This window comes from Passer domesticus, unplaced genomic scaffold (assembly GCF_036417665.1).
Source record: "Passer domesticus isolate bPasDom1 unplaced genomic scaffold, bPasDom1.hap1 HAP1_SCAFFOLD_89, whole genome shotgun sequence".
In the NCBI taxonomy this organism is placed as follows: Eukaryota; Metazoa; Chordata; class Aves; order Passeriformes; family Passeridae; genus Passer; species Passer domesticus.
In genome coordinates, this window is record NW_026990186.1 from 209,887 (window position 1) to 237,792 (window position 27,906).

The 27,906-nt window shown below is 51.2% G+C and overlaps 1 protein-coding gene and 1 long non-coding RNA gene across 6 annotated transcripts in view; both read left to right on the forward strand.

The window, feature by feature from the left end:
* The first annotated feature begins 5,473 nt into the window (after positions 1-5,473).
* LOC135293229 (uncharacterized) lies at positions 5,474-8,482 on the forward strand. Its single transcript, XR_010355336.1, has 3 exons — positions 5,474-6,183; positions 6,973-7,010; positions 8,385-8,482. It is a non-coding gene; the product is annotated as an uncharacterized LOC135293229 (long non-coding RNA).
* Positions 8,483-11,282: 2,800 nt separating this feature from the next.
* The window catches only part of LOC135293224 (TOG array regulator of axonemal microtubules protein 2-like), a 30,002-nt gene continuing 13,378 nt past the window's right edge, over positions 11,283-27,906 (forward strand). Inside the window, exons 1-14 of one of the 5 annotated variants that reach the window (XM_064407219.1) lie at positions 11,283-11,383; positions 11,579-11,748; positions 12,570-12,641; positions 14,291-14,451; positions 14,895-14,941; positions 17,366-17,580; positions 18,434-18,594; positions 19,049-19,095; positions 20,911-21,122; positions 22,644-22,804; positions 23,239-23,285; positions 24,875-24,963; positions 25,916-26,063; positions 27,157-27,318. In XM_064407219.1, the coding sequence (XP_064263289.1) occupies positions 11,320-11,383; positions 11,579-11,748; positions 12,570-12,641; positions 14,291-14,451; positions 14,895-14,941; positions 17,366-17,580; positions 18,434-18,594; positions 19,049-19,095; positions 20,911-21,122; positions 22,644-22,804; positions 23,239-23,285; positions 24,875-24,963; positions 25,916-26,063; positions 27,157-27,318 (1,756 nt within the window). In that variant the 5' untranslated portion in view covers positions 11,283-11,319. The remainder of the gene's footprint in view (positions 11,384-11,578; positions 11,749-12,569; positions 12,642-14,290; positions 14,452-14,894; positions 14,942-17,365; positions 17,581-18,433; positions 18,595-19,048; positions 19,096-20,910; positions 21,123-22,643; positions 22,805-23,238; positions 23,286-24,874; positions 24,964-25,915; positions 26,064-27,156; positions 27,319-27,906) is intronic. The other 4 variants (XM_064407220.1, XM_064407221.1, XM_064407223.1 and 1 more) reach the window with 4 other exon arrangements.

Here is a 27,906-nt window from a genome sequence, read left to right on the forward strand (position 1 = left end):
TTGTGGTCCCTCTGTGTATCTCCGTGTTAGACAGTGCTGCTAAACCTGCCTGCAGCACAGCAGCAGGGGAAAAAGCCCCTCAGCTCTGCAGGTGCTACAAGCTGCTATTGATGCATAGAAAATACTGCATATTGTCTTTATGAGGAAGAGAAGAAGTGGTTTAGCAGCAAGAGAAGGTGGAATGATTCTTCTGATCTTTCCTCCTGTCTCGTACAGGCAGATCTGTGTGGCTCATAGATGTGCCCCTGACTGGCAGCAAACAGGGGAATCCCCGGAGCTATAGCCAGGCTGGGCCTTGGGATGCCGGGACTGACCAGGAGCATAGCCCTGGGTGGGCTCATCTGCAAAGTGTGGGCAGACTGTGTCTTGGAGGTAGGTGCCACATGCAAAGTCCATCAGTTCTGCCTGTCCCGTGGCCCGGTCACGGAGGATGTTCTCCGGTTTGATGTCCCGCTGCAGGACCCCACAGCTGCTGCAGTGTTGCATAGCCTCCAGCACAAAGAGGAATGGCCCCTGCACCACCTCCTCCAACATGGAGCCCCCATGCCAGAATGAAATCAAAGAGGTCCTGCGAGTGCTCAGGGCACTCCATCACCAAGAAGATGTTGTGAGGGAGCTCACACCAACCCAAGAGCTGATCAACACCATGAAACCCAGGGGACACCTTGTCCAGCAGCTCCATCTCCCTGGGTACACGGATTCCGTCAGGCTGCAAAGAAGACCACCATGGTGTCAGTGGGGCTGATGCTGTGCCAGGCGTCTAGAACCCCTCACCCAGCCCAGGATGCTCTGAGCCCTCCAAAGAGCTCACACCCGCTCTCCCTCCGGGCATCCTGGTGGCTTCCACTCTGCTGGGCCTCGGCCAACCCCGCCTGTCATGTCCCAGTTTCTGCCGCTGGCCCCGCTCACTCACCAGCTGGCCCTAATGACGGATGCAATCCTGTGACACACTTTTGATGGCCACCTGTGAGCCAAGGGGGGCAGCGGGCTGAGCTCAGATCCTGCCCTGCGGATCCCCGTCCTCCCTCTGCCCCCCGCCCCACCCCCTCCACCCACCAGGGTGCCATCCGTGGGGCACGTCCCCGAGTAGACAGTGCTGAAGCCACTGTGCAGCAGCAGTGACCCCAGCGGAACGGCTCTCGCAGGACCTCCTGCGCTCTCTCTGCGGGTGAGACGCGGCTGTCAGTGTTCAGGCCAGGACCGGGAACGGTCCCCAACCTCCCCACCATGGCCCACCAAGTGCCCCATGCCGGGCATCCCCATCTGAACGGGGCACCGGCGGCTCGAGCTGGGTGGCTGCTCTGTCGAGTGGCAGAGCTCGGTCCGGGGAAAGCGCTGCTCACTCCTCTGTGCACTCGCTTCATCATTTGAGCAATGCTGCTCCAGTCTGTGGAACATGGAACAAAAAAGGAAAAATCACCCTTTTGCAAGAATGTCCAGAGTGTGCATTGAAAAGAGGCAAAAAATGGACCCTTGCACAAGTCCCAAGACCATGCAATTAAATGGAAAATAAGGACACTTGCATGACTTTTCAGGCTGTGCAGAAAAAGGAGAATGAAAGGACACTTGCACAAGGTGTCAGAATGTACAGCAAAAAAAGGTGGGAAAAAAGGTACACCTGCACAAATCCACAGACTGTACAAGAGAGAAGAAGAAAAAGTGAGACCTGCATGTGTCTGCAGACTCTATAAAAACAGGTGATGAAAAGGACTTCTTTGACAGGGCGCACACTGTCCCAAAGCAGTGCCAAACCTGCTTGCCAGCCTCACGGGTAACAGGAGAAGGCCGCAGGTCAAGAACAGGAGTTCAGCCAATGGCTGGAGGAAGCAGAGGAATTTGCAAGGCAGGTGAGTGCTGGAGGAGGCCTGACAAGCTGCCTGCTCTTGTCCTGCTGCTGAACTTCAGTGCTCTTGAGAACAACACTTGGGCCTAAATCCCACTGGAATCAGCATTTCTTAGGGAGATTGGCATTTGCTGAGGAACGGCTTACAATGCTTATCCTCTTGGCAGTTAACCTGGGCCGTGTCTTAGAAAGGAGGAAGCTGAGTGAGTGTGTGGAGTTTCCTGGAAGAAACAAAGCCCTGTGACAGCAAGCAGCATTCTCAGGCTGCTCTCAGGGGAAAATCCCAGCAAGCTAAAGACACCTGGGTAAAGGGGTGAATATGATTGTGAGCTACGCTGGCCCGCAGTAGCAAGGTCCTGGACATGAAGGTAAGGGGTACATAGTGTCCTCATGTCCTGTTTCTGCACCTTTCTGGGAACCAGAGGAATCCTGCCTCCACCTGTGAGGAATTCAGCTTGGGAACGAATAACTCCTTTCTGGTTTGCCTTTTATCTTTTTTGCTTTTGGACAGCAGTGCTTTCTAACATCATCTGAGCCTGCCCCCAGCCTGGCTGATGGGACCCTGTCAGCAAAGGAAGGGCAGGAAGCCTGGAGAGGAGGCACCGGTGCTTGAGGAGGCTCTGTGCCCTGCCAGCTCAGCACAGGACTGGGAATCCAACCAGCTGGCTCCTGCACTCCGTGGGAGCATTCCCTTCCTGGCCAGGCTGCGCTGAAGCTGTGCTGTGCCTGGCGCTGTGCATTGCCCTGGCGCTGTGCGTGCCGCACGGACAGTCCCGTTTGTGGCTCCGCACTGCCCGAGGCTCTCCCCCCTCACACAGGGGCCCCGCCCCGCCCCGGGCGCCCCCTGGCGGCTGCCCGGCCCCGCCCGCCCCGCGCAGGCGCGCTCCCTGCCCATGGCGCCGCCCAGCGGCAGCCGCCCCTCCCTGCAGGCCCGGGCCGGGATTGGGCCCTGCTGCTCGTCCTGTCCCTCGGCTCCCTTCTTTCCAGAGAGAGGAAGGCTCCAAAGGAAGCGTTTGCCAGCTGTGGCCCTCTGCTTCACTCTGTGGGGCCGAACGTCTCCCCTGAAGGTGGCCCTGGTGCGTCCATGAGTGCTGGTGCAGGAAAAGGCCCCTTCCTTCTGCCGCCAGCCGTCATCAGTGGCTCAAAAGCAGCGCCCAGCTCTGGAAGGAGAAACAGCCCGTGGCACAGTGGTGCCATCCCTGCCCAGACGGGGCTTTCTGCCACAGCAGCAGCAGCAGCAGGGCTTGCCTTGGCTTCACCTGGAAAGCCAGAAGCCTGTGTAAGTCAGCAGGTTGCCAGGCTGAATCAGCTCCTGGTGGGGGTGAATCCTGCTAGCTCTGACCATTTCCAAAAGGTTATAAAGGCAGCAGTACAGACATACATGCAGAGCAACCAGCGTTGCATAAATGTGTAAAACTGTGTGGGTTTTGTGGCATTCTTAGGGCTGTCATGCTGACAGTGCCTCCTGCACAGCTTGTGTGCCATGCCATTGCTGGGCCAGCCTTGTCCCCAAGCTGTCACCCCCAGCCTCGTTCTCTGGCTGCTGTTGCATCTCAAAGCACAGTTGCCCAATTGCTGAGTTCCAGCTCTCAGGCTGGAGCACCAACCCGTGCTGTTGCACATGAACGAATGGTCTGTGTCCACTTCATTGTGCTGGCAGAAGCCACTTTTGCTGAGACACAGGACATAGAAAGTAGAGGAAAAAATCAGTTGGAAACTCTTGTATGGAAAATCAAGGTGACTCTGATAATGTGGAGAGGGAGAGAGGGTGATGCATCTGACTCCACCTTATCAGAAGCCTAAATAATTACTTTCTTATACCATACTATATAGATTGCATCTAAACTGAATCTGCCACACACTCACCCTTGCTCACAGCTGCACAGAACTGCATCCACTCTGATTCTCTCGTGTCTGTCTCATGGCAGTCCTGACACACACATTCTCCTGGCCCTGATAGGCCAAGGGAACAAAACATCCTCACTTTGGGTAACAAACTCCATATTGCATTCTACTTTGGCACAACAGAGTCATAAGAATTGTGTTTTCTCTTTCTCTGATGTTCAGAAAATATGAAACCCAGAAATATTCCTGGGAAGATTTGTGCCTTGCTTTTCTCTGTGAAGAGAATGTGGCAACACTCTTGGGCTGGGGGCAGGCTGCTGGAGCTTCCCGTTGCTTTCCTTTGAGGAAACAGCAGTGTTTTGTGAATGGTGGGCAGAAAACGGTATGACTGGCTCTGGGGACTGTTTTGTAAGCAGTGCATGTTTGAAACTATTCCCTGATCTCTAGCCTGGAGGAAATTAGGGTCACCCAGCAACATCTTAAAGCTTCAGGATTATGACACCAGTAAGGCACAAATGTGGGGTCTGCAGATCCACAGACATTCCTCATCTAATCAGACATTTCTTGAGAATTATCATGACTTTCCGTGTGACATGCAGAGGGAATTTGCATCAGGACAATATGCAGCCTCCCAGCTGTCACCTGTGGTGTCTGACCAGCTGCTCTCTCCACTCCACTTGCTGGGCTCATGCCAGAGGTGGTCCTGGGGCTGGGAAACACCTGGACTTGTGCAGAGCCCTTCCAAAATGCTGCCATGGCTGCAAGAGCAGGCAAACAGCAAAAGCCCAGATCTTTCTCCATTCTTTTAGTTTTTAACTGAGACCTGGTAGTTTTTCCAGGCACTTTCTGTTTGTGCTCAGGAAGGTATTTTTAGGAGGGAGAAAAAAACCTGTTTTCAAGGGCAGAGGAGAGGAGGGGGAAGGAAGCTTCTGAACTTTGGAAAGCTTGTGGTTGCTCTGTTTTCCTGAGCCTGCCTTGCTAAGGTGTGCCCACCAGCTGAGCTATTTGGTCTCTGCCTTATAACTCCCTTTTAGGTGGGACTTGCCCATTTTAGTGGTTTTCCTTGCCCCACCAGCTTCTACATTGTCCCACATTGGGATTTAAGGTTCTTTTCCTTCTTTCTGTGTGTCCATTGGAGTCAGATCCCTGTGACTGCCAGATGCATCCTGCAGGGAAGCTGCCAGAAGTGAGGCACAGGTCCCAAAGGCTTCTTTGAGGTGCTGTAATTGTGCAGCAGCAGTGTGCTGTGTGTGCAGCAGGTTGGTTACTTGGCTTTTGCTCCCCACTTTGGTGTCATTGTTCCTTCAGCAAGCCCTACAGTTTGCTGGTTGATGTTAGCCATGCAGCAAATGGGTGGGAATGACAGGCATTCCAGTTGAGGGAACTCTCCAGGATATTAGCAGTGCACAATTTCATCCACAGCACTTAATCAAGTGTTCTTGGTTTTTGGAGAAGCACTGCTGGGCAAAAGGGCACATTGCCTTTGGTTTCCTCACATGCTGGCTCTTCTGAGTGTTCAGCTTGGCGTACAGGGTGAATGGGCTTGGTGCCTGTTCTGTGTTACTCTGGGATCCTTTGAGCTGTGGGTTATGGACTGCAAGGGAGTTTTGTGCTGCTTTGGGGCAGAGGAGAACTTTCTGGGCTTTTCTATTGTGTTAGCTGTAGGGAAGGTTTGGTTGCCATGCATGAACTCACAGAGCAAGCCAGAGCGGCTGCTATTGTGATGTCAGCAGAGGGCTGCCACGTCACAGCGTTGTCAGCAGGAGGTTTTCCTGGTGCCCGCAAGGCCTCAGCATCCAGAGCAGCTCTTGGCGTGCTCCTTGCAGGAGGATCACCTCGTCTGAGTTGTTCTCAGATTACGGCCGGTGTCCTTTTGTTTCTCTATTTTCTTGCACAGTCCTTGGACTGGTGCAAGTGTCCTGTTTTACCCCTTTTTACTTGCACAGTCTCAGGACTTGTGCAAGTGTCCTGTTTTTCCCCTCTTTACTTGCACAGTCTCAGGACTTGTGCAAGTGTCCTGTTTTACCCCCTTTTTACTTGCACAGTCTCAGGACTTGTGCAAGTGTCCTGTTTTTCCCCTTTTTACTTGCACAGTCTCAGGACTTGTGCAAGTGTCCTGTTTTTCCCCTCTTTACTTGCACAGTCTCAGGACTTGTGCAAGTGTCCTGTTTTACCCCTTTTTTACTTGCACAGTCTCAGGACTTGTGCAAGTGTCCTGTTTTTCCCCTTTTTACTTGCACAGTCTCAGGACTTGTGCAAGTGTCCTGTTTTTCCCCTTTTTACTTGCACAGTCTCAGGACTTGTGCAAGTGTCCTGTTTTACCCCTTCTTTACTTGCACAGTCTCAGGACTTGTGCAAGTGGGGTTTTTTTTCCATTTTTGTTTCCTGACCTACGGACTCGAGCAGCCCTGCTCAAAGGATGGAGCGAGTCCGTAGAGCAGTCAGCAGCGCCTTTTCATTGGCGGCTTCTCGGAAAGCTTTTCTGCGTTTGGCTGGTAAATAGAAGTTGTTTTTTCCTTTGGGGCAGCACGTTGGAACAAAAATGGCATAAAGATGCCATATGTTTGGTAAAGCTCCTGTCAAGAGCTTCAGCTGAAAAGGGGTGTCTCTTGCCCAGCAGGGTGTAGGAACCTCCAAAATGCAGACTGAGAGATCTTTGCAGATATCCTCCCAAAAACTGTGCAGGTCTCTCCAGAACTGAGGAAAAGCATCTTTTGATTGCATTCCATCCTTAAAGGATGTGCCTGTCTAACTGGACCCCCTCTGTGTGCTCCAAGAGCCATTGGCTCTGTGCTGAAGGGCAAACTGCCGAGCACTTTGTGTGTGCTCCTGAAGCATGGAGCTGGGCCTGTGCTGTGTCCCAACAGAACTGCCAGTGCTGAGAAGGGTTTGGTGGAAGCTTTTATAGGGAATTGTTTACAGCAACTGTGTGGTACATGCTGCATGCAATTTACAAAAAGAAAAAGCAAGTCCAGGAAAGAGAGGAGAAAAAAGCTGCTTTAGCTGCAGGCTGGACAATGAGCTCCAATGTAGGCACTGCCTGCTAAGGAACAATTTGCATCTTCATGGCCAAGTTTCTAGTTCCTTAGTGGCAATGCCGAGCAAAAGGTAGACACAGCCTAAGGTATTGTCCTGCGGTCTTGCTCGCTGTGTTAAAAATGTTGCTCCTGGAGGGATGTTGTGAAAGGAGAATGCTCTCTGCTTGGGGGGACTTGTTCTGTGGGATTCCTCAGCACAAACAGTTTTCTAACAGCACCTGGTTCATTTTTCCTTGCCCCCGGCAGCTCGCCTCAGAGGTGGAAGGAGTCAAGCGCGCGCTTCGGTGAGTGGGACGGGCACCCTTGACATTCCTGGTGTCTGAGGAGTGTGGAGAAAGCTGTGGGCTTGGCCTGTTGCAGTAGAGTGCCAGCCTGGCAGGCTGAAAGAAAGTCCACATCAGCATCTGCATGAACACTACCAGAAGGATTCCATCCCTTTCCTCCTTTTCCACTGAAGAGGTTTTAACTAATTAAAGTCAAGCTTTGCAGGCAGGAGGCTGCATGCTGATTGTAGCCAGCCTGAAATATCTCCTGCAGAAGCATGCACAATCCTGTTTAAACATTAGACTTATCAGCCCTTTTTAATTGAGTTTTAATGCCTGAGCATCTCACTTTTTCCCAATTTCATGACTTGTGCTTAGGAGAGCTGAGGATAGAGCTCAGGAGAAATCAGGCTCTAAATGACAGGTTACTCCTTGTCCCTCACACTGCTGCCTGTCTGCAGAGCACCACAGCAGCAGCAGAACCTCCTCTGGCTCACTCTCTTCCTCCAGAGGCTAAAGGGGACACAAAGGACAAGAAACCTCCAGGTGTTGTCAGTCCAGGGCCTGAGCATCCTGCAGCAATCAGTGGCAGCTTTGGTTGGTTGAGTGCAAAGCTCTGGGGCAGTGCAGAGCTGCAAGTTTCTGAGCAGACAGCCCTTGCCCTTTGAGGCTGAGGATGCTGGGGGCTGGAGTCCTGCCATGAGCTCGCACTTCAGCCCAGCCACTGACCCATGAGAAATGGCATCTGAAAATTGACATGCAGGCATCGTTTTCCTGGCATTCTCACAGGGACTGTGAACTTCCCTTGGTGTCAGAGAAGCGGTAGCATGATGTCCTTTAGTGCTACTGGTGTGGAAGTCAGCCCCTTTGTGCACAGAGTCTGTGCAGGCTCCCTGCTGTCAGCAGAGAGAGGTCCCCAGGTGCAGTTCACAGCCTTGTGGGGTGCCGAGGAGCCGCTGTTGCCTGCAGGGACCCACCCCTCTCCACGCCCTATCTAGGTAGCTACAGGCACTGCTTCGACTGCCCCCTTAACTTTGACCTGACCCAAGTGTGTTGAGGAGAATCCTGAGCAGCTCTGCATGGCAGAGACAAAATTTGTCTGTGAAGGGCTGGAATGCAGTTCCTTTTGGCTGCTCTTGAAGGCCTGAAATCCTGAGGGGAAGCCAGTTGAGCAGAGCTGAGCAGGGAAATGTTCCCTGCTTCTATTCAGACATTTCCAGAGCAACTCCAGGGTTAGTTGGGACACAAACACCACATCAACACCACATAAACAGCCCCACACAACAGCTTTTGTCTTCAGGGGGGCTGCTACTTGCTGCTTCTGCCAGCTCTCAGGAGCCAACTTGCCTGCTCCTGATTGCTTGTTTGTGCTTTTCCCCTGCCTATTCCTTGCAGGTCCCGCGAGGAGAGGATCTTGCCAGTCAGGACTCCCGGGCCCAGGCAGGAAAGGCGGAGCGGCAGGAGAGCACGGACGGAGTGCACGGCGCCCAGGAGTTCAGGTGTGTGTTGAGCTTTCTCGCTTTCTCTGAGCAGGGCTGGGCATTGCTGGGCTTTAGGAGGCCCAGTGTCAAAGAACAAATTTGGCTTTCTCATTGTTGGACTTGCTCAGCACAGATGAGGGAAGGCAGCCCAGGGCAGGTCTGGCTGCTGAGCAACCTAGAGCACAGCTGCCTCCTGGGACTCACTCCTTAAACCCTGACAAAAAGCATTCCAAACTAGACCAGAGTAAAAGCAAGGGAGGGTCAGGCTGGGCTTAAGGACAGCAGAGCATTGACCCGCAAAGGCAGTCATGCAGCAGAACAAGTGTCTCAGAGAGCTTGTGCAAATTCCAGCCCTGGAAATTCAGAAGCCCTGGCTGGATAGGGCCTTGAGCAGCCTGTCCAGATGCTGACCCCAAGTGCTTGGAACTGAAGACTGGGCTAGAGGCTTCCTGGCATCTCTGCCAGCCTAACCCATCCTTTGATAACTGGATTGGAAAATCATCCCCACCTCCTCCCCAAGCTATGGCTTGCAGGCTCTTTCCTTGTTTCACTAGTGAAAGCAAGAGTAATTGTGGCAGTACTCATCTAGACTTAGCAAGCATGTCTTAGCCAAAGAAGAACTTTTGCAAGTCCAGTATCCACTGTAATCAGAAAGGAGAGTAAGAGCTAGCAGGCAGGAAGCTGTTACTCAACTGAGAGTACCTGAGCTTTCTGGAAGTGTTCTGTGGCTTCTGGAAGCTTGTTTGACTTCCTCAGCGGTGACTCCTTCACCTGCAGGAACAACAAATAGAGATGCTGGTCTAGGGAGGGAATTGCAGCATTCTCTTGAGGTGGAAGTAGAGGGCTGTTGGAAGTCCCTGAGACTGCCTTGTGTGGGACATGGTATGCAGTCCTGGCCTTGCAAGGAGACTGTGTTGCAATTAAAGGCTTATTTGTCTGTCTGCTTGCTGTAGGTGGAAGGAGTTGGCTGCATGTGAGAGAAAGCGCCACTCCTCACTAGAGAGGGCGTCTGAAGTGGCGGCAGCGACAGCGGAGGAATGGCAGCCTCAGAGGGATCTGCTGAAGGAAGTGGTTCCTCTGGCAGTGCCAAAGGTATGCTCACCTTGTTCCTAGGCAGCACTTGTGGGAGAGGGATTTGTCCTAGCAAGACCCCCCTGAATGCTGCTTCTGGCAGCAAGCTGAGACCGAACCTGTGTTGTTGTTGTTGTTGTTCCTCTTGAAAAATGGTGCCCCTCCACTCCCAGGTTTTCCGGCGGCAGCGGCCAGCCCACAGGGGCCTGGAGAAGCTGCTGCAGGAGTTCTCCCGCCAAGGGCACACCCTGTCCCAGGTGTGCAGAGAGAAGGCGGTGCTGGCACCGGAGAACGCTGCCCTGGAAGCACGACTGGCAGCCACGGAGCGAGACCTGCGAGGCCTTTCAGAGCAGCTGGCAGAGGCCAGGTAAAGGCAGGGAGGAGACCCTGGGTGGGACATTACTGAAGGTCTGTAGTTACAAAGGTGGTGAGCATTATGCCAGGATTTACTGCCTGCTGTGTGCTCTCCAGATGTTTCTTGGGCAGAGAAGCAAAGAGATACAAGCAAAAAGGGAAGGATATTGTGATGTGAATCTTACTTTTCTGCCAGCTCAAGGTCTCAAAGCTTTTTTTGGGTGCCTGCTTGGGACCCCTTGCACATTCCTGTGACAAGTGCAAAGCAAGCCAACTTGGCACTGAATTCAGGACCAGGGACACTGTGCAGATGTTTGCTGAAACCAGAAGTTTCCCTCTGGTTTTGCTTTCTCCTTCAGTGCATCTGACCATCAATCTTTCCTTGCCAAGTTGTTTGACATGGGGTTTTTGGAATTCAAGGCTCTTAGATGTGAATGTTGTGAGTAGGGCGCTGACGCTTCAGGTGAAGCTGGAGGGTCACACTGAAAATCTTGAGAGCCTGCAGAGCTGACTCTTGTGAAGGATGGTGCAGAACCTAGAACTGCTTACAAACAGCAGCAGCAGCAGAAGGGAAAGGTCTTGTGACTTCTTGACAGTGTCTGGGGATTCTTGCTGCACACTGATTCTTGCCCACTTGTCCAGCCACCTCTGTAACCTGTCAAGGATCTTTTTAGCTGGTCCTTCTTCCTTTTTAAAGAGTGCCCAGATATTTGGGCACTGCGGCTTAGTTAGGCAAAAATAAAGGTAGCAAGTGGTCTTGTTTATCCAATTCCAGTCATTTAATTGGCCGGATATCTGTCCCTCCTCCTAGAGAGTTCTTGTGCAGATAGAAACCTACTTCTGGTTTCCTACTCATGCTGCCAGAAGCCAGAGGTTTTGCTATATGGTTTGGTGAATTCCTTTAGTCCCTTTTACTTAGAGAGTGCCTGGCCAACAAAGTACCTATATGTCCACTATGAATGGCATGAGCATTGAGGAGTCAGCCAGGAGAGCCCTGTTCTGTCCTGCACCTGCAGAGTGACTTGGAAGTGCAGATGAGCCCAAGGCTGTGAGCAGAGGCTGGGCTTTTGTCCCTTTGCAGATATTTGGTGGGCACATCCGTGTGTGCTAGGTCAGGCAACAGCAATTTCAGCTTTGGCTGCTGAGACCAAACTGAGCTGGGCTAGGTCATGAGGAAAGGCTGCCCAGTCACCTGGAGGGGCCTGCTTTGCTGTGTAAAGTGGCAAGATAGTCCTGCTGTATCTGAGTTTCCATGCAAGCCATTTTCCATACTAAGGTGTAGGGATCTTAAGGCACATCTTACTGGAGAAGCTGCCCCTGTGTGCCAGGAGCAATTGCTCTTCATCTTCACGCCTTGTAGGTCAGAGAAGGAGAGCCTGCAAAGCAGCCTGCTGGAGGCTCAGCAGCACATATGGGAGCTGGAGATGGCCAGGAGCCGTGTGGAAGCCCAAGTGCACAGGGCCAGGCAGGCCAAGGAGGCGATACTGGGTGAGAGCCTGGTGTGCTTTGTTTCTGCTTATGGCCCTGCCCAGTGCAGTGGCTGGCAAGGCAGCTCTGTGCCCAGGGCTTCTGAGCAGTGAAGCAGCTGAGGACAGGTCCCTCCTTGCCTGAAACTGGAAGGGCTTAAGGCCAGCAGATTGCTCTGCTTGTGGAGTGTCTGATTGCCGTGTGTCATGTTTGCAGAGGATGTGAGGGGCCTTCATCGTGAACTGCTGGCTGTAAGAGCTCTCAGCCAGCAGCAATGTGAAGACATGGCTGAACAGCTCCGCTGGGCACAAGAGCAGTGCTGCAAGGTTCTGAGACTCTGGCAATCTGCCCAGGAAGAGGAAAAAAGGAATCTCGAGCAAAAACTGGTAAGAAACAAGAGGCACCTGAAGATTTCAGGCAGGTTTGGTGGGCTGTCTCAGCAGAAGAGCAGCCTGAGTATGTGACATGGCCGCAAGCATCTGCTGTAGGCCAGACGTTGCTGGTCCAGGCAGCAGGGGCCTTCAAGGACTCATACTTGAAGGCCTGTGAAGAGCCAGAGGACAATGCTGGGACAGTATATGCATGCACAGGTTCAGGATGGGCATCAGCCAAGTTCCCCAGGAGGCTGGGTGGTCGCCACACAAAGCATGGCAGCAAAGGGGCAGGATCTTCCCCACAGCCTTGTGCCATGCAGCAGGCGGCTGCTGACCTTGCTGCCAACTGCAGTCCCAGCAACTGGGTTCCTTGCTTTCTGTCCATGGGAGGCCATGGTGGACAGATGTCTTTGGGCCTGAATGATATACAAGAGGCCCTGTGTTGCTGGTATTTCAGCTGGTGGCCTGCCTTGTGACTGGATCATCGAGGCGATGGCCTCATCCTCATCCTGCAGTCCATGTGCAGCTCTTCCTTGATCAAAGGGCAGGGGGAATGTGAGCACAGAGCCTCTGAGAACAGGCAGAAATGCTGAGGAGAGAGGGGCCAGAAAACAGGCAGCCATGAGAGCAGGGAAGGAAGGTGGCATCTCCTTCCTTCCAGCTGCTGACACTCCCTCTACATTTTGGGTTAGAACAGCATTGCTGGAGGGCACAAAGTCACAACTCATGTGCACTTTCCAGGTGGGGGGGTTGTTGGAGGGATGAAGCTTCCATTTCTTTCTATGGGGAGCATTGCTTGGACTTCATCAGGAATTGTCTGTTCCCCTCATCAGGAGAGACAACTGGAAGAGCAGCATGTGGAGGCACGGAAGCAGCTGGAGGAACGGGCAAACTTCCTGGCAGAGGTACAGAGGGAGCAGGAGAAAAGGCTGCTTGAGATGAAGGGGGAAATTGCCGTCATGCAAGCTGAAGAAGAAAAGCTACCAAGCAGAGGCAGTCAAGAGGCACAGAGTGTGGAAAGAGAGTTTGTGTGCTGTTTTGGACTCCTCTGGGCTCCTTATGGACACTGCTTCTCTGGGCACTGTCTGTCTGGGTGGCATTGTGTCCTGGTTTAGGGCAAGTTTGGGAGATAACCCCCAAAGGGGCTTCTCTACAAAAGCAGATTCAATTGCCCCTCCCCCCTCTAACCGGTTTGGGAGAAAATATCTCCTTGGAGAAAAAGTGGAAAGAAACCTGTTTATTAAACAATAGAACCCAAACAATATTAAACAATAAAACTTCTCACTGCTCCAAAGAAAGCAAACTCAGAACAGTCCCTTCCCCGGGTTGCAGCTCGGCTCACTCAGTCTTTGACCAGTCTCTGGTGCTGGAAACGCCGCGTCCCAGGCCCGGCCAGGGGGCCACAGGTGGAGCTGCCGGTGCTCTTCTGGGTGTTCAGTCCAGAGCAGGCTTGAACAGGTCCAAGAAATAAGGAAAAAAATCACAGTCCAGGGAACTTCTTTGCCTCAGCTAGCTAAAACTAACTAAAAGCAGAAAAAAAGGGAAAAAGGAGCTCTGTCCAGCTGTCTGTCCATCCGCAGACAAGACAGTCCAGGAGCAGGAATGTGGAGGAGTGAGAGCAGTCTGAAAACAAACTGCGCGCTTCTTCCCTCCCCTCTTCACTGTCTGGAAGAGAGTCTTACAGGTGTAAAACATTATTCGGTATAAACAGAACAAGACAATTGGGGATAAAAGCATCATATAGTCAATCCAGAACACAGCAGAGCTCTGAGACCTTTTCCCTGACAGGAACCGACCGCTTCAGTGAACTTTGAACAGGTCCTGGCTTGGCTGTTTAGCAGGGCCAGAAATGATGGGATACTAAGCATGGGTGTACATCTGCCTCTGCTGCCTCCACCCCCATTCCTGGCCATGGCATGGGGGCCCTGGAGCAAGTGGGGCAGGCAGACACCTTGCAGAGAGCAGCAGGGCAGGGAGCTCTGCTGAACTTCCTGAATGGCAGTGAGGCTGAGATGATGGATGTGTGGGAACTGGAGAGCAGCGAGCATCCCGAGAGCTCAGCAGCAGCATCTGGGCTCCAAGGCTGCTGGGGAAATGTAGGAGGGAAGGGCAGCAGCAGCAGAAATGAGGGGCTTGAGGCAAGCAGGTTTGGACATGCTGCAGAATGGCTTTGTGGGGATTTGGCTGGAGATCAGCACTGGCTGTGAGACACGTTAGGGGCAGGGAGAGAAGAGTGATCTAAACCCACTGCCATGGCATCCAAAAGGCCAGGGGAGGCAGTGGCACCCCAGAACACCTTGATGTCAAACATGTGGATGTCAGTTGGGAATGTAGTCGCATTTCCAGGGAAGTGAGAAGGTGGGGAGAGCTCGGAAATGTGGGACATGGTCTCTCCCTGTCCAGTTCCCTTTGCATTCCCAATCCTGTGCCAAGTTGCTGCATCAGTTTGACTTTTCCTACCAGGTCCCAGTTAAGAGCATTGATAAAATTCTTGAGGCATCAAAGGGGGCAAGTGTGGATGATTGATCTGAGCACTGTGTTCTACTCTTTCCAGACCTCCTTGTTGTATTCCACGGGCGGGGAAATGAAGAAGAGATCATTGGGAAAATCTTTGATTCCCCGTCTGCGCAAGGCAGGAATTCCCCCTGTGGGCAGTGCTGCTGGGTCTGTGCACAGCTCTCCCCAGCTGGAATTGCAGAAGTCCCAGGAGATGAGGTAAGCCAAGGTGTCTGCTGCTCCAGTGTGCTCTTCACCTCACTCTTCCCATCTCCTGTGGTGATTTTGCACAGTCTCCCATGTATTTAGGCAAACCTCTGAGTATTCCGCATTTTGCCCATCCAATGTCAAACCCAAGAGCAATGCCCCAAGAGCAGAGGTGGTGCTGGGGAAGAGGAGGCAGGGCTTCAAAGTGTCTCAGGATGGGTCCCCTGCTGGACTTGGCTGTTACTTCAGCCAGAGCTTGGCCAGTTCTGTGTGACTCCAGGAACTGAAAGCTTAAGGACAATGCATCATCTTTGCATCCTCTTGGGTTTATGTGTTGCAATTCCTCCTTCATCACAGTGACCATGCCAAGAAGGTTTGCCTCTTTCATGGTATGCCCATTCCCTCCCTTCTCCTTCTAGCTCCTCATATGTTCTTTTGTCTTCCATTTTCTCCAGGCCAAGACCCAGCAGCAGAAGCCAGGAGAAGACCCCAGAGCATGTAGGTATGTACAGGCACGTCTGTCCTAAAATGACCATTGGGAATTTGACTCAGAGTTGACACTTGGAAAGGTTGGTTAAAACGCATTCTTTAAAAAAAGTCTTTAAATTAATTTCAATTCCTTGATGGTCTCAGTGGACTCTCCCAGAGCCCAGTCCCTGGGTGTGTTCTCTGGTGGTGGAGTGAAAATTCTTCCAGGGTGAAGTGTTGAGTGGCAGGAGCTTGAGTGGTACCTGGGGATTCTGGAACTGCAGCGCAAAAAATAAAACATTTCCGCTCCACGCTGCATATGCCTTTTATGTCCCTGCAGCTTTTCTTGTGTCAAAATTAGAGTAGAAAAAGAAGGCATTTAGCATGAAATGAGAAATTTTCCCGTTCCTTCCTCCTGCTTTTGAAAGAGAAAACCATTCCTTTGGGTATTTTCTGGTCTGAACTCCTTTAGATTTAAAGGAGATTCATGGATATTGGTTCTGCACTGGGTTATTCATGGTTTTGCTCTGGGAAGAATAGGGAAATCTCTTATGATGGAAAGTCCTTTTGAATTTTCCAGTGAAGGAGAAGGAGACTTCCAAATGGCTGCAGCCTAGGTAGGGTGTGAGTTTGTCATCCTCTGACAGCACAAGCCCAAAGCCACCTGTGGCAGGTTCCCAATGACAAATCTCTTCTGCGACTGTCTCTGCCTGTGTCAGTGCTGCAGGCTGAGGCTGGGGAGGAGATGCCTTCTGCCTTGTCCCTGTCCCTGCCTTGCCTGATCCCTGACAAGTGGAATTGTGCCAGACAAAATGCAGTCTCTGGCACATCTATGTCCGGCAATGCTTTCAAGGTGTAAGGCTCAATGACACTGTTGTTGTTCCTTTGGCATCTATGGGCATGTAATGATAGGAGAGATGAGACTTGGAGAAATGATTCAGAAAAAGGGATCAGATCCCCTGGTCCCTTTGCTCAGGGTTAGTTCTGCCAAATGCTGGATATGGCCCCTTTGGAATGACTCCTTCATTGCTGGTATGCACCTGCAATACTTAATGCATCAAGTGACCAGTATTGCTCTGTAAGCAGGTGATATTTTTGCTCTCTCAGAGCAATATACCAGCTGAAAGTATCCAGTTTTAAAAGATGTGTTCGTCTTGTATTGCTTGGCTGCCTCAGTATTTTCCCCTTTGTGAAACAATGTAAAAAATTAGTTCTCTTACTTCTAAGAGCTCTCTTGGAGGGCATTTCAGAATCACCTGCCCTCCACTCTTCCCATTCAGAAAAATTTAAATTGGCAGTATTAGCCAAGATAAGAAATGTGTTGTGGCACATCATGTTTATGTTGTTGTTGGGTTTTATGTTGGTTGGTTGTTGTCTGCATGAAAGAACGCAGGGAGAAAAACCCATGGAGCAATGAAGCACAGCAAAAGTGGCAATTTCCAATTGAATGGCCAGTTTATGCCCTGCAAATGCAGACTCCTTGAGTACTGGGGTCATGTAACCTGGATTGCAAAGCTTCTTCCAACATGAGGTGCCATTGTTCATGTGCCAGCACTTCCTCTGTTGTGAAGAGAAAGAAAAGCAATGAAGCAATAAAACCCAACCCAGAACTGAGTGGGAGTTACTGAAACAAAGGCCATGAACTCTAGCTTTGGAAAGCAATTACTTCTGGGTTGTAATTGTCAAATTCTGTTGACCACTGTGGGTTGCCCACAGTTTAGAAGGAAAGGGATTTCAAAGTAGTGGATGGGTAATGAACAACACATAAGCAAAGTTGTAGAAGCTTTCTCTCCTGGTTTGCCAGCTCCATACATTTCAAAGGAATTCTAGTAGTAGTAGTAGTAGTTCTAGATGGTAGTTCCATGAAAAGAAAAACAGAGAGATCTTCTAAATAATGAAAACACCCCTTACATGCCTCACCCATTAGATGGATTGATTGTAAAGGTGGGAGTTCACTGAACTCACTTCTTCCCTTGTGAGCGTGGCTCAGCCTCACACAGAGGTGAGGTGGGAGCTGGGCCGCTCTCTTTTGGGAGGAAGGGTCTTGTGGCAGCCTAGAGAGGCTGTGCACATTGGCAGGGAACAGCTGTGCCCTGCATGTGCCCTGCAATGAGCTGTGCTGCTGGCAGTGCCCCGTGGAGCTGTAGGGCTGCTCAGCTGTGGGGCAGGGAGAGCAGCAGCAGGGTGCATGTGCAGCTGAGCCATGCCTGGAGAGCACAGGGCTCTGGGCTCCCTGCTGTCCCAGGGCAGCCCAGAGGCCAGGCTGCTCCTGTGGCAGCTCTGTGGAAGTGGGGCAGGGTTTTCCCCCTGGTCTGCTTCAAGCTGCTGGTGGCAGGAGCATGTTTCCCTGTGCAGCTCTTTAGAAATTTCCAAGGAATCTGTCCCATGAAATACGGAGCTTCAGATGATTTAGATTTACTTTGTGGACTCTCTTATATTTTGTGTCTCCACTTTGCAGATCTGACTGGCTACCCTCTTGCCAAGAGGTTTTCCCTGGCAAGTCCCTCGATGCTCCTTCCCTCCAAGCCGTTGCCTCCCATCCAGAGGAGCTCTCCTTCTGCCACGCCAAGCAAGATGTGCAGCGGAGAGCAGGAGACTGGGAATGCTGGCAATGTCTGGGATGAGGAGAGTAGAAAAAACCAGGAGCTCAGAGCAGAGGGAAAAGGAAGAGAGGTAAGGAGACCAAGCTAAGTCCTTTGTGCTAAATTTTCATCTTGTGTGCTGTCAGCAGAGCTCTGAGACCTCTTCCCTGACAGGAACTGACCCTTTCACTGAATTTTGAACAGGTCCTGGCTTGGCTCTTTGGCTGGGCCAGAAATGATTGGATACTAAGCATGGGTGTGCATCTGCCCCTGCTGCCTCCACCCCCATTCCTGGCCATGGCATGTGGGCCCTGGAGCAAGTTGGGCAGGCAGACACCTTGCAGAGAGCAGCAGGGCAGGGAGCTCTGCTGAACTTCCTGAATGGCAGTGAGGCTGAGATGATGGATGTGTGGGAGCTGGAGAGCAGCGAGCATCCCGAGAGCTCAGCAGCAGCATCTGGGCTCCAAGGCTGCTGGGGAAGTGTAGGAGGGAAGGGCAGCAGCAGCAGAAATGAGGGGCTTGAGGCAAGCAGGTTTGGACATGCTGCAGAATGGCTTTGTGGGGATTTGGCTGGAGATCAGCACTGGCTGTGAGACACGTTAGGGGCAGGGAGAGAAGAGTGATCTAAACCCACTGCCATGGCATCCAAAAGGCCAGGGGAGGCAGTGGCACCTCAGAACACCTTGATGTCAAACATGTGGATGTCAGCTGGGAATGCAGCCACACTTGCAAAGAAATGAGCATGAGGGGAGAGGTGTCAAATGTTTGACGTGGTCTCTCCCTGTCCAGTTCCCTTTGCATTCCCCATCCTGTGCCAAGCTGCTGCAGCAGTTTGTCTTGTTTATTACTGCCAGGTCCCAGTTGAGGACACGTGTAAATGTTTTGAAGCAGAGTGGAGGCAAGTGTGGATGATTGATCTGAGCACTGTGTTTTATTCTTTCCAGACATCCTTGCCTTCTCCTGTTGGTAAAGAAATGAAGAAGAGATCATTGGGAAAATCTTTGATCCCCCGTCTACGCAAGGCAGGAATTCCCCGTGTTGGCAGTGCAGCTGGGTCTGTGCACAGCTCTCCAAAGATGGAATTGCAGGAGTCCCAGGAGATGAGGTAAGCCAAGGTGTCTGCTGCTCCAGTGTGCTGTTCACCTCACTCTTCCCATCTCCTGTGGTGATTTTGCACAGTCAGCTGTCCCATGTATTTAGGCAAACGTTTTTGTATTCCACATTTTGCCCATCCATGGTGATCCAGCAGAATGTCAAACTCAAGAGCAATGCCCCAAGAGCAGAGATGGTGCTGGGGAAGGGGAGGCAGGGCTTCAAAGCATGTCAGGATGGGTCCCCTTCTGGACTTGGCTGTTATTTCAGCCAGAGCTTGGCCAGCTCTGTGTGATTCCAGCAACTGAAAGCTTAAGGGCAATGAATCATCTTTGGGATTATGTTTTGCAATTCCTCCTTCATCACAGTGACCATGCCAAGAAGTTTTGCCCCCTTGCATGGTACGCCCATTCCTTCCCTTCTCTTTCTAGCTCCTCATATGTTCCTTTGTCCTCCATTTTCTCCAGGCCAAGACCCAGCACCAGAAGCCAAGAGAAGACCCTGGAGTATGCAGGTAGGCACAGGGCTCCAGTGTACTGTTCACCTCACTCTTCCCATCTCCTGTGGTGGGTTGGCACAGTCAGCTCTCCCATGTATTTAGGCAAACTTTTTTGTATTCCACATTTTGTCCGAAAGTGGCCTTTCTAGTCTTCACACTGAGTTGACATTTGGAAATCTTGGTTAAAACCCATTCATTTAAAGGTATCTTTAAAGGTATTTCAATTTCCTAATGGGCTCAGTGGACTCTCCCAGAGCCCAGTCCCTAGGAGTGTTCTCTGGTGGTGCAGTGAAAATTCCTCCAGTGTGAATGTTTGAGTGGAAGGAGCTGGAGGGGTACCTTGGGCTCTTGGATAAGCTGGGCAGGAAAAGGAAACATTCCTCTCCATCCTGCACATCCCTTTTATCTCCCTGCAGCCTTTCTAGTGCCAAATGGGGAATGGAAAAATAAGCCAAATAGCATGAAATGAGAAATGTTCCCACTCCTTCCGACTGCCCTTGAAGGAGAAAACCATTCCTTGGGGTAGTTTCTGATCTGAATCCCTTGAGATTTGAAGGAGATTCGTGTATATTGCCTGGTTTTGCACTGGGAGGAACAGGGAAACCTCCTATGATGGAAAGTCCTTTTGAATTTTCCAGTGAAGGAGAAGGAGACTTCCAAATGGCTGCAGCCTAGGCAGGGTGTGAGTTTGTCATCCTCTGACAGCACAAGCCCAAAGCCACCTATGGCAGGTTCCCAATGACAAATCTCTTCTGCGACTGTCTGTGCCTGTGTCAGTGCTGCAGGCTGAGGCTGGGGAGGAGATGCCTCCTGCCTTGTCCCTGTCCCTGGCTTGCCTGATCCCTGACAAGTGGAATTGTGCCAGACAAAAGCAGTCTCTGGCACATCTATGTCCGGCAATTCTTTCAAGGTGTAGGGCTCATTGACACTGTTGTTATTCCTTTGGCATCTATGGGCATGTAATGATAGGAGAGATGAGACTTGGAGAAATGATTCAGAAAAAGGAATCAGATCCCCTGGTCCCTTTGCTCAGGGTTAGTTCTGCCAAATGCTGGGTATGGCCCCTTTGGAATGACTCCTTCATTGCCGGTATGCATCTGCAATGCTGAATGCAGCACTAGACCAGTATTGCTCTGTAAGCAGGCGGATAGTTTTTCTGGATTAATTCTGGAGTGGAAATGACTTATGTCGTTGAATGTTTCCTGTGTCTCTTATGTTACTGACCAGAGGATTGCACAGGCTGAAAGGACCCAGTTTTAAGGGAAGTGTTTGTCTTGTATTGTTTGGCTACCTTTTTATTTTACCCTTTGTGAAACAATGTAGAAAATTAGTTCTCTTCCTTCTAACTGCTCTGTCACACAGAGGTGAGGTGAGGTGGGAGCTGGGCCGCTCTCTGTTGGGAGGAAGTGTCTTGTGGCAGCCCAGAGAGGCTGTGCAGATTGGCAGGGAACAGCTGTGCCCTGCATGTGCCCCTGCAATGAGCTGTGCTGCTGGCAGTGCCCCATGGAGCTGTAGGGCTGCTCAGCTGTGGGGCAGGGAGAGCAGCAGCAGGGTGCATGTGCAGCTGAGCCATGGCTGGAGAGCACAGGGCTCTGGGCTCCCTGCTGTCCCAGGGCAGCCCTGAGGCCAGGCTGGCTGTTCCTGTGGCAGCTCTGTGGAAGTGGGGCAGGGTTTTCCCTCTGGTCTGCCTCAAGTTGCAGCCAGCAGGAGCATGTTTCCCTGTGCAGCTCTTTAGAAGCTTCCAAGGAATCTGTCCCATGAAATACGGAGCTTCAGATGCTTCATCTTTGCACTGGGGGCTCTGTTACATTTTGTGTCTCCACTTTGCAGCTCTGACTGGCTACACTCCTGCCACGAATCTTCCTGAGACACGTCCCGCTTCACTCCTTCCCTTCAAGCCCTTGCCTCCCATCCAAGAGAGCTCTTCCATCAAGCTGAGCAAGATGTATGATGGGGAGGAACAGAAAGGGAAAAGTAGCACTGACAACGAAGATGTCAGAAGAAACAACGCGGAGCAGAGTTCAGAGGGAAAAGGACATAAGGTAAGGAGACTAAGCTAAGTCCTGGATGGTAGATTTTCATTTTATGTGCTGTAGGCAGAGCATGGAGGCCTTTTCCTGTGCTGTGAGCCCAGGGAAGCAGCTGAGCTAAGGAAGAGCTCAGCTGGACACTGCGCTTCAGGCTGTCTTTGCCATGGGTGTGTAGTGCAGACGTCATGTCCTCAGCATGTATCAATAGCAGGAGAGGTCTTTGAATGGTTTCTGGGCTGTGTTGTAGTTCCTCGTCTGTCTTATGGCTGAGAAAACACCAACAAGCAGTCAGAGCAGCTAAAGCTGTGCAATCTGGGAAAGCAATCCTTCCCCACTGAGTAATCTACAGGTATCTTTGATGCACCTGTATGTTTTGCTGATGTTTTCTGCCAGCTGTGTCTGCTTTGGATGGAAAAAGATGATTGCTGGAACCTGCAAAGTCCGGTTGTCTGAGCTTGTGAGTGGTACAGCCATGCCCCCTGCACAGCAATCTCTGATGCTATTTCCAGAGTTCATCAGATTCTGGGCAGCTGTGTGCTCTGGCATGGCTTTGTCCATAGGGAAGGGATAGCCTGTGGCCATCGGGAAAGCAGCCCGGATCCCAGGCACACGATTTTCTTTGCACCAGGGCCAGGACGTGCAGTTGTTTTGGGTTTGCTGTGGGGTGCAGGAGGAGACAGATGAACAACAGTTTTGGTTGACAGAATGTCCAATCAAAGGCTTGGGCACTTGATTTCAGCCTTGCAGAGAAAGGGCTCAGTGTATACAGGAACTGACCCTTTCAGTGAACTTTGAACAGGTCCTGATTTGGCTCTCTAGTGGGGCCAGAAATGATGGGATAATAAGCATGGGTGTGCATCTGCCCCTGCTGCCTCCTCCCCCATTCCTGGCCATGGCATGTGGGCCCTGGAGCAAGTTGGGCAGGCAGACACCTTGCAGAGAGCAGCAGGGCAGGGAGCTCTGCTGAACTTCCTGAATGGCAGTGAGGCTGAGATGATGGATGTGTGGGAGCTGGAGAGCAGCGAGCATCCCGAGAGCTCAGCAGCAGCATCTGGGCTCCAAGGCTGCTGAGGAAGTGTAGGAGGGAAGGGCAGCAGCAGCAGAAATGAGGGGCTTGAGACAAGCAGGTTTGGACATGCTGCAGAATGGCTTTGTGGGGATTTGGCTGGAGATCAGCACTGGCTGTGAGACACGTTAGGGGCAGGGAGAGAAGAGTGATCTAAACCCACTGCCATGGCATCCAAAAGGCCAGGGGAGGCAGTGGCACCCCAGAACACCTTGATGTCAAACATGTGGATGCCATCTGGGAATGTAGTCGCATTTCCAGGGAAGTGAGAAGGTGGGGAGAGCTCGGAAATGTGGGACATGGTCTCTCCCAGTTCCCTTTGCATTCCCCATCCTGTGCCAAGCTGCTGCATCAGTTTGACTTTTCCTAGAAAAGAGTCCCAGTTAAGAGCATTGATAAAATTCTTGAGGCATCAAAGGGGGCAAGTGTGGATGATTGATCTGAGCACTGAGTTCTACTCTTTCCAGACCTCCTTGCTGTGCTCCACTGGCGGGGAAATGAAGAAGAGACAATTGGGAAAATCTTTAATCCCCCGTCTACGCAAGGCAGGAATTCCCCCTGTGGGCAGTGCTGCGGGGTCTGTGCACAGCTCTCCCCAGATGGAATTGCAGGAGTCCCAGGAGATGAGGTAAGCCAAGGTGTCTGCTGCTCCAGTGTGCTCTTCACCTCACTCTTCCCATCTCCTGTGGTGATTTTGCACAGTCTCCCATGTATTTAGGCAAACCTCTGAGTATTCCGCATTTTGCCCATCCAATGTCAAACCCAAGAGCAATGCCCCAAGAGCAGAGATGGTGCTGGGGAAGGGGAGGCAGGGCTTCAAAGCATGTCAGGATGGGTCCCCTTCTGGACTTGGCTGTTATTTCAGCCAGAGCTTGGCCAGCTCTGTGTGATTCCAGCAACTGAAAGCTTAAGGACAATAAATCATATTTGGGTTTATGTGTTACAATTCCTCCTTCGTCACAGTGACCATGCTAAGAAGGTTTGCCTCCTTGCATGGTACACCCATTCTCTCCCTTCTCCTTCTAGCTCCTCATGTGTTTTTTTGTCCTCCATTTTCTTCAGGGCAAGACCCAGCAGCAGAAGCCAAGAGAAGACCCCGGAGCATGGAGGTGGGTACAGGGCATGTCTGTCCTAAAATGATCATTGGGATCTTGACTCAGAGGTGACACTTGGAAAGCTTGGATAAAACACATTCATTTAAAGATATCTTTATATTAATTTCATTTTCTTGATGGGCTCAGTGGACTCTCCCAGAGCCCAATGACTGGGAGTGTTCTCTGGCGGTGCAGTGAAAATTCCTCCAGTGTGAAATGCTGAGTGGCAGGAGCTGGAGGGATACCTTGGGTCCTGGATGTGCTGTGCAGGAAGAGGAAACATTCCTCTCCTTCTTGCACATGCCTTTTATCTCCCTGCAGCCTTTCTTGTGTCAAAAATTAGAGTAGAAAATGAAGGAATTTAGTATGAAATGAGAAATGTTTCCACTCCTTCCTCCTGCTTTTGAAGGAGTAAACCATTCCTTGAGGTAGTTTCTGGTCTGAACCCTTTGAGATTTGATGGAGATTCATGGATTTTTGGTCTGCACTTGGTTATTCCTTGTTTTGCACTGTAAGGAATAGGCATACCTCCTATGATGAAAGTCCTTTTGAATTTTCCAGTGAAGGAGAAGGAGACTTCCAAATGGCTGCAGCCTAGGCAGGGTGTGAGTTTGTCATCCTCTGACAGCACAAGCCCAAAGCCACCTATGGCAGGTTCCCAATGACAAATCTCTTCCGCGACTGTCTCTGCCTGTGTCAGTGCTGCAGGCTGAGGCTGGGGAGGAGATGCCTCCTGCCTTGTTCCTGTCCCTGCCTTGCCTGATCCCTGACAAGTGGAATTGTGCCAGACAAAATGCAGTCTCTGGCACCTCTGGGTCATCCACTGCTTTCAAGCTGTAAGCCTCAATGACACTGTTGTTGTTCCTTTGGCATCTCTGGTTGTGTAATGATAGGAGAGATGAGACTTGGAGAAGTAATTCTGCTGATGCAGAAAAAGGGATCAGATCCCCTGGTCCCTTTGCTCAGGGTTTGTTCTGCCAAATACTGAGTATGGCACCTTTGGAATAACTCCTTAATTGTGTATATGCAACTGCAATGCTTACTGCAGCTAGGCAGCGGTAGTCCTCAGTAAGTAAATGACATTTTTTATGGATTAATTCTGGACTATAAATCACTTCTGTCATTCATCCTTTCCGGTCTTTCTTTTGTTACTGACCCAATCATTCTGCAGGGTGATAGAATCCAGTTTTAAGACAGGTATACCTCTCATAGTGCTTGACTGCTACATGATTTTATCCTCTGTGAAACCATGTGAAGAATTAGTTCTCCTAGTTCTACCAGCTCTCTTGGGGAGTGTTTCAGAATGACCGGCCATCAGCTATTTCTATTAAGGACATTTTGAATTGTCAATATCAGCCAAGATCAAAATTATTTTGAGCTAGGTCATGTTTATTTGGGTTTGGATGTCTCTGCTGAAAAGAAAGCAGAGAATAAACCCCTGGAACAAGGAAGGAGAGCAAAAGTGGAACTTTTGGATGAGCACTTTGTTCCCTGCAAATACAGGATTGCAGAATACTGGGCACATCTAATGAGGAAAGCAAAGCTTCTTTTGCCTCCAACACGTGGTGCCAGAGATTTACAGGAACCTTTGCTTCCATTCCCAGGCCTCTCACTGAGTCAGGCCAAGGAGACAGATCATCCCAGCAGTCCTGGTCTTAGGAGTGACAAAGAGCTGAGGGACAGCTTTGGAAAGGTAAGGGATAAGAACAGGGATGAGCAGACTTCCTTTCCAGTGGCTGTTTAGTGCTTGGCCCAAAATGCCACTGAAAATCATAATCTTCCACTCCTTGGGGGATGGGGATTCTCTTGGGAATGTATTTGACAGCTACAGAGCAATTGCTTGGCTATTTCCAGTAGTGCCAAGGTGACTGGTTTGGAGATGGTGCTAAGGTCACACCAGAAGCATTCTTTATGTGCAAAGGCTGGTTTAGAGAAGTTCAGAATGGCAGATCATGCTAGACATCAGTGAATGTGGGAGAAGTGCATCCTTGGATGCAGAGAAGCAAAGACTCTAATGTTGAGTGTAAGCAAGGCTGCAAACTAAAATGGGAGAGTTTGCTTTTTCCTGGTTACCTTTGTGGCTGTATCTCACAGCCCTCTCTTTCTCATGTTTTCTGCTCATTAACATCAGCGTTTGTGCAACTTGTTTTCACAAGACTCCTCCTTTTGGTCTGCTGGCCTCAGAGACCAAGTCCTTCAGAGCTGAGTCCTTCAGAAGCCAGGAAGTGAGAAACAGCTGCAATTCCTGGCCATGAGTGTTAAGCAACAGCCATTCCCCCTCCTTGCTGGGTATTGCACATGGTTTTCGTTCTTCTGCCATGGCCTGTAGGAACTGCACTGCCTGCTCACTGTCATGTGAGCTCTTCATCTGTCTTGGAGCACTCCTATGACTTTCATGCTTCAAGCAGGGCTTCCTGACATAGGTTGCAGTTGCAGCAGTGTGAGGTTGTGGCAGTGAAGTGTTCCACCTCACTGTGTGTAATTGCCAAGGCGAGCATGGGAGACATTCCTCTGAAACTATTGGAATGGATATGGAGATGCATGGAAGACTGTGGCACTCTGTGCACTCTGTGCTCCTGATGAGGTGTTGTGTCTGCTTGGTGTGTCTCTGCTTACAGTCTGTGATGTGTTTCCATTGCACCTAGACCCACGCTGAATTGTGCAGGTTGGCTAAAGAGAACTTAGAGCTGAAGAAAATGGAGATTTTGATGGAAGAGATGAAGAGGAGACAAAATGAAAAATCCTTGCAGCTTCCTCCCGAGACATTTGAGCCTGGGGATGCAGCTGAAGCAAGTAAGTGGTGGCTACACTTGTAGTGGTCCTTTTTGACCACTTGCTTGCCCTTTGCACAATGTTGCAATCAGACTGGGGGGGCTGTTCTGCTTGCATCTGAGTAAGAAGCTTGCATTAGGATTTAATTCTGTTTCCCAAAGAAAAACAGAGAGACATGAAGTGTCTTGCCCATGGCCTCATTGAGTCAGTAACAGAATATTAGCTTCCCACCTCCACTTGTAAAGTCTTTCAGAGTAGAAAATTCTGTCTTGCAAAGTACACCGGGGCTTCAGACTCTCTCCTGGAGAGCAGCCTCCAGGGAAGGTGAGGCCAAAAGGATGCTTTTCAACCAGGCTGCAACCTGGAAGGAACAAAATTCCATTCCTTCTGATGAAAACACCAGAGATCCTTCTCCTGCCGCTCCCTGCTGAGGAGCTGGCGCTGTAGAGCTGTGCTGAAGCCCCAGGCAGTGCTTCTGTTGTAGCCCCAGGAGCAAGCAGCGTTCCCAACTGAATCCTGGCTGAGGGGCTCAGCCTGCAGGGCCGTGAGCGCTGCCCGAGGGCGGCAGCGGGGCCCTCAGGGGCAGCACTCAGCCCGAGGGCATCACACCAGGCTATCTGCACTTTGGTAACTTCCCTGCCTGCCTCTGGAACAGAAGAACAAAAGCAAAGCAATACTCTGGGTTTTCTTTGTTTCTTAGGAGAAGCGTCACTGCAGTTTGCTTTTAAACTAGAAGAGGGCAGATTTACATTAGATATTAAGGAGAATTTTTTTTTAAATGAAGGGGATGAAAAGCTGGCAGGATTTGCCAAGGGAAGCTGTTGTTGGTCTATCCTTGAAGGTGTTCAGGGCCAGTTTACGTAGGGCTCTGAGAAACCTGATCTAGACGATGTCCCTGCTCACAGGGGTTGGACTAGATGGTGGTTAAAGGTGCCTTCCAGCCCAAACTCCTCTGGGATTCTGAGATCACTGTCCCATGTTAGTGTGCCATTGTTATACTTGTAGTTCTTTGGGACAACAAAGAATGTTACCCAGCTCTAGCAACTTCTCTGGCCTTTCCCTAGTCACCCTGTCCAGAACTCACCACTTACAGGCTCCTCTTTGGTCCCTGCAGGCTTCAGCCTACCACCTATCAATGGCACAGCTCCCAGTGTACAGAGAAAAGACCCTGGTAGCGCCATGAAGAAAACGGTCGTGAGAAAGCAGGACACGGTGCCCTTACAGCCCAGTACGCCCACCCTCCCTGGAGATGGCAGCTTCCCACGCAGCTCCTCAGGTAAGCCTGCTCCGTGGCAGCATTTTCCTGCAGGGGTTTGTCCTTGCAAAAGGAGCACGAACTGCCTCCTGCCTCAGCCAGCACAGCCGGGATCTTGGGTTCATAGTGTGTCCTGAGAATGAACAGCAAATCTACTTTGGAGTTACTCCAGCTTGGTAGTCTAGAATATTTGAAGTCAATAGAAACAGAGGCACTGTCAGGTGTGAAGGGTCAGGTGTGGCTGTTCCCTGGTTGTTGCTCCCTGGGGACTGAGCTGGGCCCAGCAGGGCTGGGTTCTTCAGGCTTGGCTTGGTGCTGTCACGAGGCAGCTGCAGGTCTCTCCTCAGGGACTTGCCGAGACCTCCTGTCCTCAGGGCTGTGGGAAATCAAGGTGCTGAGACAAGAGGGGCACCTGAGGGGTTCCCTCCTGGGCTGGCCAGTCCTGCTGTTGGCACTGCCTGGCAGGGAGTGGGAGCTCTGCGGCCTCAGGAACCTGCCGCTGGCTGTGGCACCTGTGGCACTTGGAGCTGGGGCTGTGGGGCAATTGTCAGGTTTAGCCTGGAGCTGTGCCTGCTGGGGAGGCTGAGAGAAAGCAGGGAGCCCCAGGAT